Source organism: Macaca mulatta, chromosome 10, assembly GCF_049350105.2.
Source record: "Macaca mulatta isolate MMU2019108-1 chromosome 10, T2T-MMU8v2.0, whole genome shotgun sequence".
Taxonomy (NCBI): Eukaryota; Metazoa; Chordata; class Mammalia; order Primates; family Cercopithecidae; genus Macaca; species Macaca mulatta.
In genome coordinates this window covers 11,565,055-11,579,072 of record NC_133415.1, presented here as the reverse complement: position 1 = coordinate 11,579,072, position 14,018 = coordinate 11,565,055, and the positions used below count along the sequence as shown (strand labels likewise).

At 48.1% G+C, this 14,018-nt stretch overlaps 1 protein-coding gene across 10 annotated transcripts in view; it reads left to right on the top strand.

The window, feature by feature from the left end:
* GRAP2 (GRB2 related adaptor protein 2) overlaps window positions 1-13,808 on the top strand; it is a 71,415-nt gene extending 57,607 nt beyond the window's left edge. For 6 of the 10 annotated variants that reach the window (XM_077948407.1, XM_077948408.1, XM_015150334.3 and 3 more), the window contains 5 exons: window positions 1,323-1,442; window positions 6,430-6,598; window positions 8,498-8,728; window positions 9,864-9,986; window positions 11,384-13,808. In XM_077948407.1, the coding sequence (XP_077804533.1) occupies window positions 1,369-1,442; window positions 6,430-6,598; window positions 8,498-8,728; window positions 9,864-9,986; window positions 11,384-11,563 (777 nt within the window). In that variant the 5' untranslated portion in view covers window positions 1,323-1,368 and the 3' untranslated portion in view covers window positions 11,564-13,808. 10 annotated transcript variants of the gene reach the window in all.
* The last annotated feature ends 210 nt before the right edge of the window (window positions 13,809-14,018 follow it).

Here is a 14,018-nt window from a genome sequence, read left to right as displayed (position 1 = left end):
GGTGCATACCCTATTCCTTTTCCCATCCCCGTTACATTTCCCACACATGGCAGTGGTATGTGTGGTAGTCTCTTGTTTAGCCCTGTAGAATTGTGTGGCAAATACTCAGGCAGAATTTCCAGGTCACCAGAAACTGCTGCTTTCAGCCCCCTCAGAGCACAGCCAACCTTCCCCCTCAGTCCCGGAGGGGGACTCAGTCTCCAATAAGTACCTCCTTCCTGCTACCCTTGTCTCAGGTTCCCAAATTCTAGAAAGCACAGAGAATTGCTCACAAAGGAATCCAAAGCCAAGGCCTAACCGGCTTTTATCTTCAAGGAACATGCATATGAACCTTCTGGTGGCAGCAATTAGAGCAGCCACCTTGAAGCAATGTGACACAGTCCCACCTTTGGCCGCTGAGTGATTGTAGACACTCATTTTGCTTGTCTGTGGTCGAGAGAGGTCTCTAGCCTCCTGCCTTGAGGCTGCAGCCACAGCTTGCCTGGCCCTGTGTAAGTGTTTGACCTATTTCATACATGCCACGCTGTGTGCAGCTGTACCTCCAGGGGCTGCCACCCTGACCGTTCTGCTGATAGAGCGGTTTCTCCTGTTTCTTCTTTTCCACAGTAAAGATTATTTCCCAGCCTGGATTTTTGGGGCAGGCCCAGGATCTGGTTGTATAGACACCGCTCTCTGGCTGCTGCCACCTCGCTCATTTCCAAGTGTGTACACTGGACTCCCTAGAAACACTGCAGCCTCTGCTAGGCACACTGAGCAAAGCCCCCTTGTGCTCCATGCCCACCTAGGTAATATGACACCCTGGGCTGTAACTCTCCTTTAATGCCCAGGAAGGAGCCTCTAGGCCACTGAGGCCTCAGTGCAGGCATGAGCACCCCAGGCCCTGTTCAGCCAGCTGCACCTGGTTGGCCCCAGTGCCTGAAGCCTTCCCTTCCCTCCCCGGTGCATCCTCTGTCCCCGCAGCTCCGGTCTATCTCTTCCACAGCTGCCGGCAGGCGGCTGCTTCCTGCAGTGAGTCACTCCCACACTGCCCCATTTTGGTGCAGCGACACATTTCCATGATTGTTTCCCAGGCTGGAGAGAGACTTCTCCTGGAGAGAAGGAACAAAGAGGGTGAGTCAAGGGGAACGCTCCCTCGCCTTTCCTGAAAGCTGCCCGGAGCACTGGTTTGATTTCAAACAGCCCCTGGCCCCTCTTTGGTCTCTCTCTGCTCCCTATTGTACAGAGTCCCCAGCCTCTTTTCCTCTGGGTCACCTCTTCTTCACGTCTCCCTCCTGTCACTCCTGTGTCTCATCCTGATCCTCTTGTTTGATCTCGCCCCACAGATGGTTTCACGAAGGCCTCTCTCGACACCAGGCAGAGAACTTACTGATGGGCAAGGAGGTTGGTTTCTTCATCATCCGGGCCAGCCAGAGCTCCCCAGGGGACTTCTCCATCTCTGTCAGGTACTGACCATTCCTGACACCGCCTTGACCCTTCTCAGCCTGTTAACCTCCCAGAATGCCGAAGCCATGAAGGGACCTCTGGAATATGACCCAATGGTCAGAAGCATGGTGGCCTAGGGGCCAAGCATGGCAGCAGCTTCACAACCTGCTGTTCCCAGTGCCTCCCCAGAACACACGCACACCACTCCTTAGCACACTGGTGTGTATTCAAAATTATTTCTATGCCCATCTGCCTCCCCTTCTAGCCCAGGTGCTTCTGAAAGGGCAGGATTTTCCTCTACTTCATCTTTATGCCTTTAACAGTGTCTTGCACAAAATAGAGACACTCAGTGAGTATTTGTGGAAGGAAGAAGGGGTAGGAGGAGGAGAACTCCCACTTGTCCAGATCCATCTGGGGGTTTAAATCTTAACCTTTTCTTTTATGATTGATGCATATCTGAAGAAGAGTCAGGGAAAAATAGAAATCTCAAGTCATTGCTGTAGGATGTACAGGGGCGGAAAAGGTGTGGCACCTTTCTTCGCCCATCAGAAGAGTCACAGCTGACACTCCTACAAGACAGGTTAACGAGGAGAGTGGACACATTTGTTTAATCAAAAACTCATGTGACACAGAAGCCTTCAGAAATGAAGACTCAAAACCCAGGGAAAGCCGTATATTTTTATGCTTAGGTTCGACAAAGGATAGACAGCCCTGTCGAAATGGGATTGGGCAAAGGGGGTTTGATCTAAGGTAACAGACTGAGGTGGGAAATTGAACAAGGCCTGTCCCAAGTTTTGTTTTCTTTTTCTTTTTCTTTTTTTTGGGGGGATGGGGGGACAGGGTCTTGATCTGTTGCCCAGGCTGGAGTGCAGTGACGCAATCATTGCTTACCACAGCCTCTGTGTCCCAGGCTCAAGCCATCTTCCCACCTCAGCCTCTCGAGTAGCTGGGGATACTGGTGCACACCACCACACCTGGCTAATATTATTTTTTTAACTTATTTTTTTTGTAGAGACTGGGTCTTACTATGTTGCCTGGGCTGATCTCAAACTCCTGGCTTTAAGCAATCCTCCTGCCTTGGCCTCCCTAATAGTGACCCTTCTAGTCTCTCTGACCCACTGTGGGGAAGAGGAATTCTAATTTCTATGACTCACGCACGGGGAGAAAGAGGAGCGGGAGACCAGAGGTCAGGAAAAGGCCAAAGGAAGACTTTGCTTCCAAGGCTACTTGTGAAGCCTTCCAATCTCCTTTGGTTCAAAGCACTCAGCATGCCAAGGGGTGTCATTTTCTGAGCCCCAACAAATACATATATAGTTGTAGGCAGCTGAACAAAAAGAAAGGCTACTTCAACACAGTACAGTACAACAAAACCGAAAACAAGAGAACAGAGCCGAGGAGGGCCAGGAGTGGGGGAGGACTGTAACAGCGAAATCTCACTAAGGTGCAGCACCCCATAGGAAGTGACTCAGTCCATGTGTAGACATTACACAGCCCCAAACTCAGAAGCCCAATTCGGAACACTGTGTGTGGTCAGCATGTTGGGGATCGCAAGTCACGTATCAGACTTGACCACATGTGAAACTGCAAGAATATAATGCTGTTAGCAGATCAGGAGAAGTACAGTAAAACGTTACTGTCAGGTTATTGACAGGAAATACCGATCTGGTTGATTCAATATATTTTGAAAGGCATGTGGCTTTGTTTTAAGGACAGAAATCCAATCTCAAGTAATAAACTGTGGCCACTTTGCTATTTAGAAAGAATGGATATTTGAAAGGATAGGTAGGAAGGACTTAAAAATAACAAGTCAACAATTTGTATGCCTGCATACCTTTAAAGTGGTCTCTTTAGCATTGCCCTTGCAATCTTGCTTAAACTCTTAATTTTCCTCAAGAAAAACTTTATTTTCATAGCTTGGAGAATGGTAAACTTTAGTTCAGGCCAATATTGATGTATCACAAATTCTAATCTTGTTAGGTCTTAATTAACGAAATTTTGCTCCATTAACGTATATTACAAGTCCAGGTTGGGCGCTGTGGCTCATGCCTGTAATCCCAGCACTTTGGGAGGCTGAGGTGGGAGGATTGCTTGAGCCAACGAGTTGGAGACCAGCCAGGGCAACATAACAAGACCTCATCTCTACTAAAAATAAAAAATTAACCCAGTGTGGTGGCACATGCCTGTGGTCCCAACTACTTGGAAGGCTGAGGTGAAGGGATTGTTGGGGCCTGGGAGGTTGAGGCTGTGGTGAGCCAAGGTTGTGCCACTGCACTCTAGCCTGGGTGACAGAGCAAGACCCTGTCTCAAAAGAAAAAGATTATTTACATATATTATATACATATATAATTAGAAAAAACAATTTTACGTATATTATATTTAACATGTATGTATATATATTACAAGTCAAATCTATTTCTTAAGCCTCCCCTCTCTACCCCATCATAAACTTGACCAAGTAGTTTGTTAGACTGAGGGGTATCTCTTGGGCCTTTGGTTTGCCTGAAGATGACTCTGGCTTTTTCAGCTAGAAACTATGGTTTTTGTGGTTTTGTTGGTTTTTTGAGACAGACTCTCGCTTTGTCACCCAGGCTGGAGTGCAGTGGCACGATCCTGGCTCCTTGCAACCTCCGCCTCCCAGGTTCACAGCAATTCTCATGCCTTGGCCTCCCGAGTAGCTGGGACCACAGGTTCGCACCACCACGCCTGGCTAATTTGTGTGTGTGTGGTTGTTTTTAGTAGAGACGAGGTTTCGTCATGTTGGCCAAGCTGGCCTTGAACTCCTGGCCTCATGTGATCTGCCCGCCTCAGCCTCCCAAAGTGCTAGGATTATAGGCGTGACCCACTGTGCCCGGACCCAGAACTATGGTTTATATTTGTTTTATTAAAGTGAATTCTACAAAACAGTCAGCCTTGACTTCTACCAAAGTCTTCCCCTGATATTGAGGCAATGAAGCTTCTAGTTATGGTGACAATTACCGTAATCATTATCACATCTTCTGTAGAAATGCAGTATAATATTTTCCAAAGCAAAATCATTGTTAATTATTTTTACATCTGTCATGGGCACAAATAATTAAGAGTTAATTGTAGTTCTATCATTCAGCATTTGTTAAGGGCCTAAAACACCAGATTTTGGAGTCCAGCATCCTGAGTCGCATCCTTTCCTTTGTTCCACTTCAGGCTTGGGACAATAGTCAGGCCATCCTCTCCTTGTAGACCCAGATGACCAGCAGCAACCCTCACATCCATCCTTACAGCTTATGAGAGTAAAAGGGTTAGTGTTTCACACTCTGAGTTCTTTGAGGTGGTGGATGAAAAATTATAATATCATAAGAATATTTCCTCCTCCTCCTCACCCGAATGTGAAGGGTAATGACTTTGATTTGATCCATGTTGTCTTAGAAGGAAGAAAGTATCTGTTGGTGGCCAAAACCGAGGGGAAGACCACACAGTGATTGCAATATGTTGATTACCACCCCAAATCAGTCAAGCAAGAGGCCACTTGCACAACCTTTGGCTTCACTCAGCTATGAGCAAATCTCAGCATGTAAGATGAGACTGAGGCTCAGAATTTCCATGTCCTTCTTAACACAGATCCCTAAATCCATCCCTAAGAAACCTCCACTTACTCTCAGAGGTATCTTTACTCTCCAAGACCCTTTAAAATTCTTGACCTTTCTTTTACATCAGGCAATTGGCATCACTAGTGCTGGTTTATTTTTAGATATAAATGTATGTCGTTTGAAAATAAACTTTACATCCAAAAGAGAATGACTTGGCAATGAAGTAAAACTGGATCTAATGGTAAAGGCTCAGTCCACCCTTCCTAGATGGATAAAATCCATTTTCTCTAGCCCTGGTTTGAATGTATCCCATCATTTGTGAGTCCAGACTGGCATCAGAAGGTGCTGATCTAAAAGAAGTTATCATGTTTACGTGGCGTGACAGGCAAGCTCACTAGACTGGAGTCAGAGGCTCAGGGTTCTGGCCTCAGTCCTGCCACTCAGCAGTGACCTTGGCCAACCCCCTGAACCTCTCTGAACCTCAGTGTTCTCATCTGTAAAATGGAGAAGTAAGGCTAAACAATCTCCAAGATCCTTGCCAATTAAAACTCTATCATTTTGCCGGGAACAGTGCCTCACGCCTGTAATCCCAGCACTTTGGGAGGCCGAGGCGGGTGGATCACCAGAGGTCTGGACTTCAAGACCAGCCTGACCAACATGGTGAAACCCCATCTTTACTAGAAATACAAAAAAGCTAGCCGGGTGTGATGGTAGGTGCCTGTAATCCCAGCTACTCAGGAGGCCGAGACAGGAGAATCGCTTGAACCTGGGAGGCAGAGGTTGCAGTGAACAGAGATCGCACCACTGCGCTTCAGCCTAGGCAACAGAGTGAGACTCCATTTCAAAAAAAATTTTAAAAACTCTATATTTCATACAAAGCTATTTCGCCAAAAGCTGAAAACACTTTGTAACCTTATTTATGCAAAACATAAACCAAGATGATCCTTATTACATGGAGAAAAAATGTGACATATTTCTTAGGAAAGAGAGCAGCTTCTTACCTGCCAGTGCTAGCTTATGGGCTTAAATTAGGAGATGGTCCAAAGTATTTCTGGTAACAGGAAGATAATAGGAGCTTGAAATAACCCCATTGACATCTTGCAAATAAACATTGTGAAAAGGTCTTTGATCTCTTAGTCGTTAAGGCACTTGGAACATGCTTTTCTTGTAAAAGGCTAGTTCCAGTGTCCAAGACAAATTTTAGCTCATCTGATTACCTTCTGCTGATGTAAATCCCCTCTAGCATAGCCTGTATCCTAAGTGGTCCATCCTAGAAAGCTCCTGCCGAAGCCTGACTGGCTGGCCCACCTGCCTAGTGATGAGTGAGTCATCCATATCTACATCTCCTGCCGAAAGAGAACTCCACCATCCCAGATGCGAGCAGCCTGGAGGTGGTGACATTATCACTGTGTAACATACAATTTCGTTTTGCCTTGATCTCCAGGCATGAGGATGACGTTCAACACTTCAAGGTCATGCGAGACAACAAGGGTAATTACTTTCTGTGGACTGAGAAGTTTCCATCCCTAAACAAGCTGGTGGACTACTACAGGACAAATTCCATCTCCAGACAGAAGCAGATCTTCCTTAGAGACAGAACCCGAGAAGACCAGGTATGCTCCAGGTCCGATCGACCCCAATCTAGAGATTTTAGGCAGCCCAAGTTCTCACGGGAACCGCAAGGAAAAATGCATAGGATGGGTATATCCTCTGAGTGTACTGAAAGACAGGGCTCAGAGCTCTGAGGTCAGATCTCAACTTAATACTTCCTAGTTGTGTGACTTTGGAAAGTTCTCTGAGCCTCAGTTTCCTCATCCATAAAGTAGGGATAATGGTAATATCTACCTCCCAGGATGGCTGTGAAGGTTGGAGAAGATAATGTATCCCATGCTTCATGTCATTCCTCGTCACACTGCACTCAAGAAGCATCAGTTCTTACCACAGGTGCTGTTTGTTTGTTATTCATAGACATTGCTACACCAAAGTTTTCAACCTAGCTCAAGAGTTGCCCAAGATGAAGGAGTTGGGGGTGCTACAGACGGGGACATTAGGGAACAGCCTAGAGGTCAGGAATTAATTCAGCAGTTGGAGTTTTATGATGGGATTGGGGGTGGGGAGGACATGGGAGGAGAAAACTGCACTTGGAATTATTGCTGTTGGAACTGTTTGGAATACAGAGTATTGCTTTAAAAGGAAATGCGTCAGACAGACCTGGTATGAGATCCTGCTTTAATCACTTAGCTACCTGTATTCCCTAGCCAAGTTAAGAAACCTTCTGAGTATCAGTTTTCTCATCAGTAGAATGGAGAGAACAATAAAGCCTCCCTCACTGGGCCGTTGTGAGGAGTAAATGAGTTACTACACTAAGCACTATCAGAGTCTGGTCCATATTAAGCACTAAGAAAATGTTAACTTGCCTCCCATGAGTAAATGCACACATACACACACACACTCTCTCTCTCACATACACACACACACACACACACACACACCAATTTATAAACTATTTTTCAAAGGAAATAACATGGTTATAAGAGACAGGTATCATAGGAAGAAGCATTCACTAGAATAGCTGAAATCCTAGGGACAGGTTATTTGAAAAGGTATTGAGACTGTGAAAGCAATGTGTGCTTTGGGGAAGTCAAGAAAATCCTCCTTTTTCAAGTCCGTAGTTGCTTTTAAGCCTGAGAAGTTACTGCCAAAGGAGAAAAGAAGTTCCCACCAAATGCACACAGAAGTTGAGAAAGGAAAACAAAGGCTAGCCAAGACCTTGTGAATCACTCTAACCAGGAAACGAACAGAGGTATTAACTCACTAGGATGTGCATTCAGAGATAAGAGAAGCAATATAAAATTGCATTAAATGGGATTAAATGAGTTGGTATTTGTAAAGCGCTTAGAACAGTGCCTGGTATATGCTACGCCCAGGGTCCTACGTAATTGTTTGTTAAATGAAAATAACAATATGGTATTTCTGATTCGTAAGGTTGTTTTAACATTAGGGAAAAGGCCTTACTTCTTCCCCAGCGGCAGGCCTGGTTCCCATGGCATTGCAAGAATGTTGCTGTTTAGGTCTCTATCACCAGGCCATAAATGACAGTTCAAAATCACGCAAAGTCAACAGTGGAGCTCATCTGGAGGGTAGGATGTCCAGCGGTGTGGCAACATGTGATAAGAAGGGGCGGCATTGTATCAGTAAAGTGGAATATTTCAGCTTGATTACACAGAGAAAAAACAAGCGCCTTGGAAATGGATTAAATGGCTACCAGGCGGAAAGTGTTAGTCTGTGAACCAGAGACCTGAACTCCTAAAACTGGGAGGATCTGAGAATACAGAGGCCACTTTGGAAAATGTGAAGGTCTGAAGTATCAATTCTCTTTCAGCTGCCCCCACCTACCAGCTATTTCTTGGAGCCAGAATGAGCAGGGTCCGGGAACAACTGCCCGAGGGTGGGGTAGGGCCCGAAGATCAGAGAGGACGGCGCATCTGCAGCATCTCTCTTCTCTCTCCCAGGGTCACCGGGGCAACAGCCTGGACCGGAGGTCCCAGGGAGGCCCACACCTCAGTGGGGCTGTGGGAGAAGAAATCCGGCCTTCGATGAACCGGAAGCTGTCGGATCACCCCCCAGCCCTTCCCCTGCAGCAGCACCAGCACCAGCTACAGCCTCCGCAGTACGCCCCAGCGCCCCAGCAGCTGCAGCAGCCCCCACAGCAGCGGTATCTGCAGCACCACCATTTCCACCAGGTATCTGGAAAGAAGGCAGTGGGCGCAATACGGCGGAAAGGAGAACCTGCCTCCCCTCCAAGCCTGGCCCAGCCTCTTTAGGTCTCAGAGAGTTCATGATGAAGACCCTGGACCCCCCCCAAATGGCAGAAATAGGGAAACTGCTCTTGGCAAAGACATCTCTGTGAATTAAATGACTCCCGCCTGAACACACACACACACATACACATACACACACACACATACACTCACACACACTCACACACACACACTTCCCCTGAGGACTCAGTGAACAATTGCTTCATTTTCCTATCAGCACACTTCCAAATCTATTCATGCCCCTTAACCCATCTGGCTGTCGAGATCCACAAGAAAAAAAGGCTTAATACCCACAACAGAGCCTTGTTTATTACTTATTTATCCGCTCCCACCCTTGTTCCCGATGGGTTTTCAGGCAGTTTACTGAGATGGACAATACGTTCATCGTTCCTGAATTCCTTAGCAGGGCACACAAAGTCCTTTGTGAGCTGCCAGAATCTATTTCCCCAGCCTCATCCCTGCTGCCTCCCCCCGACTCCCATGCAAACATACATTCCAGCAACCCCACACTACCTTAGTTACCCGAATGGTCCACTGCGTTTCCTCTCATGCCTTTGTGGTGTTTTATATGCTGATCCCTCTGCCTGATGAGCCCCGCCCTGGGCAATCCTACCCCTCCTCTAAGCTGGAATTCAAGCATCACCTCCTCTGTGAAGCCTTTCTTGATTTCCTGGGCAGACACAGACATTTCTTCTCTCTGCTCACTTACCACTTAAATGCCCATGGTTCCCCCTCTAAATGGAAGCTCTATGAAGCCGAGACCTTCTCTTTCCAGCTATATTTCCCTTGTGTCTGCTACTGGACACGTGGTAGGTGCCTGATAAATATTTCTTGACTGAATAAATGAAACTCACCTTTGCCTTCTTTGCCTTCAGAATCTAAGGTCCCTTTAGACCTTAGGTCCTCCTCCCCCTCAGCGTGGAAGGTTTATTGTCATCACCAGTAAGTATTCCTGGAATATACCAGCTGTGTGGATGGCATCTGAGCAAGGCAGTGAGGGAACCGGTGGGTGATGTCCTGGCAGCGGGATGACCGGTCTTCTGTTGTATGTTTCTAGGAACGCCGAGGAGGCAGCCTTGACATAAACGATGGGCACTGTGGCACCAGCCTGGGCAGTGAAATGAATGCAGCCCTTATGCATCGGAGACACACAGACCCAGTGCAGCTCCAGGCAGCAGGGGTATGAGAACCATCCCTCTTGGATCCCTGGGGAAAGGCCCTGGAACAGAGCTCAATGGAGAAGATGAGGCAGGAGAAACTCAAACCACACAGATCTGGCTGGGCACGGTGGCTCACTCCTGTAATCCCAACAGTTTGGGAGGCCGAGGCAGGTGGATCACCTGAGGTCAGGAGTTTGAGACCAGCCTGGCCAACATGGTGAAACCTCATGTCTACAAAAAATACAAAAAACTAGCCGGGCGTGGTGGCAGATGCCGGTAATCCCAGCTACTCAGGAGGCTGAGGCAGGAGAATCGCTTGAACCCAGGAGGCGGAGGTTGCAGTGAGCCGAGATTGTGCCATTGTACTTCATCTTGGGCAACAAAAGAGAAACTCCATCTCAAAAAAACAAACAACAACAACAACAACAACAAAAAAAAAAAAACGCACACACAGATCAAATGAGAGGGGATGGAATGTTTGGGGAGGCCTGGGGCTGAGCCAGCACCGTCCAGTCTGTTGATCTCAGTCTGGTGCCTGCCAGGCCTTCCCTGTTCTCATAGTCCTCTGTTCTGGTTCTTTATCGTCTTTATCATAGTCCTTTACCATTGCCTTTATCGTTGCTTTTTTGCTTTGTTTTTTGAGACAGGGTCTCACTCTGACTCCCAGGTTTGAGTGCAGTGGCACAATCACGGCTCACTGCAGATTCAAACTCCTAGGCTCAAGCGATCCTCCTGCCTCAGCTTCCCAAGCAGCTAGGTATATTATTTGTAGCGATGAGCTCTCACTATATTACCCAGGCTGGTCTGGAATTCCTGGGCTCAAGCAATCCTCCTACCTCAGCCTCCCAAAGTGCTGGGATTACAGGTGTGAGCCACCGTGCCTGGCCTGTGATCCATCTTGACTCATGACTTGATTGCCCTAACACCAAGGGCTATTGTTTGGGGCATGTTGCCATTCTGTTTGTCACTCAAAGAAGATAAAAATACCACCTATTGATGTGGAGAGAGTGGTTCTCAGGGAGTCTCTTGGGGCTTTGGACAGTAACATCTGTTGGTAAAAGTCCTGGGTCTCCAGAGTGACGCTGGTGCATTCTGGGAACTTCTTGCTCAGGCCTGTGCAGAGGTATCTGATTTAAATTGCAGCAGCATAGCCGGGCATGGTGGCTCACACCTGTAGTTCCAGCTACTTGGGAGGCCAAGGCAGGAGGATTGCTTGAGGCCAAAGGTTCAAAACCAGCCTGAGCAACATAGTGAGACCCCCATGTCTACAAAAAAAATTTGTTTAAGCTGCAGAGGGGTCAGCCTTCAGGGAATGTTGCTCTCAAAGGACTTGGATGTGGTGGGAGGAGCCAGCAGACCCTCCCCTGCCTGCCCAGCCCACAGCTCAGCAGAGCCTCTTCTGTGCTTCCCCCAACAGCGAGTGCGGTGGGCCCGGGCACTGTACGACTTTGAGGCCCTGGAGGATGACGAGCTGGGTTTCCACAGCGGGGAGGTGGTGGAAGTCCTGGATAGCTCCAACCCATCCTGGTGGACCGGCCGCCTGCACAACAAGCTGGGCCTCTTCCCTGCCAACTACGTGGCACCCATGACCCGATGAACCCTTCAGGGGACAGAAGCTTTTTGTCTGGAGCTGCCCACAAGGAAGGGGGCAAGGAAAAAAGGCTGGACTCCATGACTATATATACATACATCTATCCGTGTCTGCCTGTGCACACACAACATTTTATACTAGTAATTTATTGGCAATTGGGCTGGTAATTAGTTGATGCAAAAGGGAACTCAGGTGGAGAAGAATATTCACACTTGCTTTTCTGCTCCTCTCAGGAGTGTGTGGAAGGCACTGGGGGAGTTGGGAGGGGGGCAGGGAGATGAAATGGAGCTTTGTCCTGGCCTTCAGCTGTCACTGCTTCCTCCTTGTCTTGGGAATTTTCACGGAGAACAGCTAAGCAGAGACTGCACCTCGGCATTGGACACAGAACAACAGGGTGGGGTTGAACATGGTGGGGCACGTTCTAGCTGACCTGCAAGCCCCGCTCACCTGGAGGGCTTGCAGGGCAGCTCTCCTCCTATTCTCCAAGGGGTGGGCACTGCTGCATTGGGAATTAAGGTGCAGCTCAGTGCCACGGGCAGCCAAGCCAGTCTGAGCAGGGATGTGGAGGCAGGACGGGGTTGGAGAGACTCTGCCTGTGCGAGGCTGGCCTCCTAGTCAACACCTAGCTGAGACATCCATCTCTGTTCAAATTAATATTCCTTGGGTCTTTCAAATGAATGTTCCAATGTGAGGAGCCAAGTCCTGGGAAATCGAGGGATTTTCCATGATCCCCAAGCAGCTTACTCTGTGTAACCTCTACTTCCCCAGCTATGAAGGAAATAGCATCCTAGACTCCATAAAGAGCTTGGAGAAGCTCTGGCTGAGAATGCTGAATGTTAGAGTCATTGTTTTATGGTTACAAGAGTGTGTCTTCAGGGCTGTGTTCATTTTCCCTCTTGATTTTGTTTTGAAGATGCCTTGCCCAGTGGCATGGAAAGAAGCCCACTTAATAAGAGCACTGACTGTGGATTGATTGACTAAATATGACCCCAGGTGGAAGCTGGCTTTTATGTGAGCTCCCTGTTCAGTCTGACCATTGCTGTCCTCCTGCCACCCAAGAGTTGCACCTGGAGTAAGGAACCCCACCATGGCTGTCCCTCTCCATCCCCTCAAGCTAGAATCATGTGTCCAAGTGCTCACCCTGCAGGTGCGCAGCAGACGTCAGCCTGGCCAGGGACGAAGGAAACACTGGAGAGGAAGCTCAGGGCCTTAGAGGAGGCCAGGCGCAAACCCTTTCTTCACCAAGGGCACTCGGAGTTTGTGGGTGTGGGTGTGTACCCCGCGGGTGTGCCCATGTGTGCTTGCAGGCACATATGTGTGCACTCCTATGTGTATACATGTGTGCTTGTGTGTGCATGTGTGCATTCCTGTATGTGTGGACATGTGTGCGCATGCATCTGTGTGTCTGTGTGGTGAGACAGGCAAGAGGGGAGAAAGTGTTGGTGAGGGAGCCTGGAAGTTTTCTCTTCCCCAGCCTCTCTCGCTCTAAGGAGGGACGGGGTTGGGGGCAGCCATTATTGCAGGTGATTGGAGAAGAAAGATTTTCTGACTCAGAAGTAACTGCCAGTGTAGCACAAGCAGTGTCCCTTGTGACTCTGATTCTACAGTTCTCTGATCCCCATGTTTCCTTTAGAGGAAAGAGGAAAAAGGAACTCGTGGTGGGTATAGGGAGGGAAAAGAAAATAGCCTGGTGGAGGCAGGGGGGAGTCGAGCCTGAGGAAGGAGTGCCTGCAGCTTTTGGAAGTGAAAGCAGAGACAGGGAAAGGTAGCTAAGACGTCCAGGAGTATCAAGGGGCAGTGTGAGAGGCACAGGGGGAGGAAGGGGAGAGGGTGAGTGCGGCTAGGGAAGAGAGCGGTGTGGAGTTGGTGGGCAGACGGTGCAGGAGGAGGGCCAGGCAGTGGGGAGAGGAAGAATCAGAGCAGAGAAACCGCTGCTGTGGAAGGCAGGGAGCAAAGAAGCATAAGAAAAAGAACAGGAGAAAGAACAAAGGCAGAGAAGACCTCCTCAGCTATTTTGGTGCTAGGTAATGTGAAATGCTGCAGTAAATAAAAGCCAAAAGTAATGTTTGATTTTACAATATTTACAAACCATATGCTTTAAACAGCCCACAAACTTCATCCAGTTGTCTGATGATGTGGGAGGACCAGCTCTAGTTAGACAGAGGTACGTGATTGGATTCTGGTGGAGATTTTGTGCCTTGAAAGACTTCTCAAGAAAGCAGTAATAAAACAAAGTGTCCTTGTTTGGCCAGGCTGTGTCTGGTGTCTGTGTCGCATAACCCTCAGGTAGAGAGTGAGAACGAGACCAAGGGGTGACAGGCATCATCAGCCTGCAGGAGCTGACCCCATAGGCAGGTGGTATAAGCAGAGCTTTCAGAACCCCTGGAACTCAGTGTTTTGTTCTAGCTAAAGCTACTGAAGGGTATTTTGTACTGAGATGCCAAAGCGTCCTTCCCGTGCT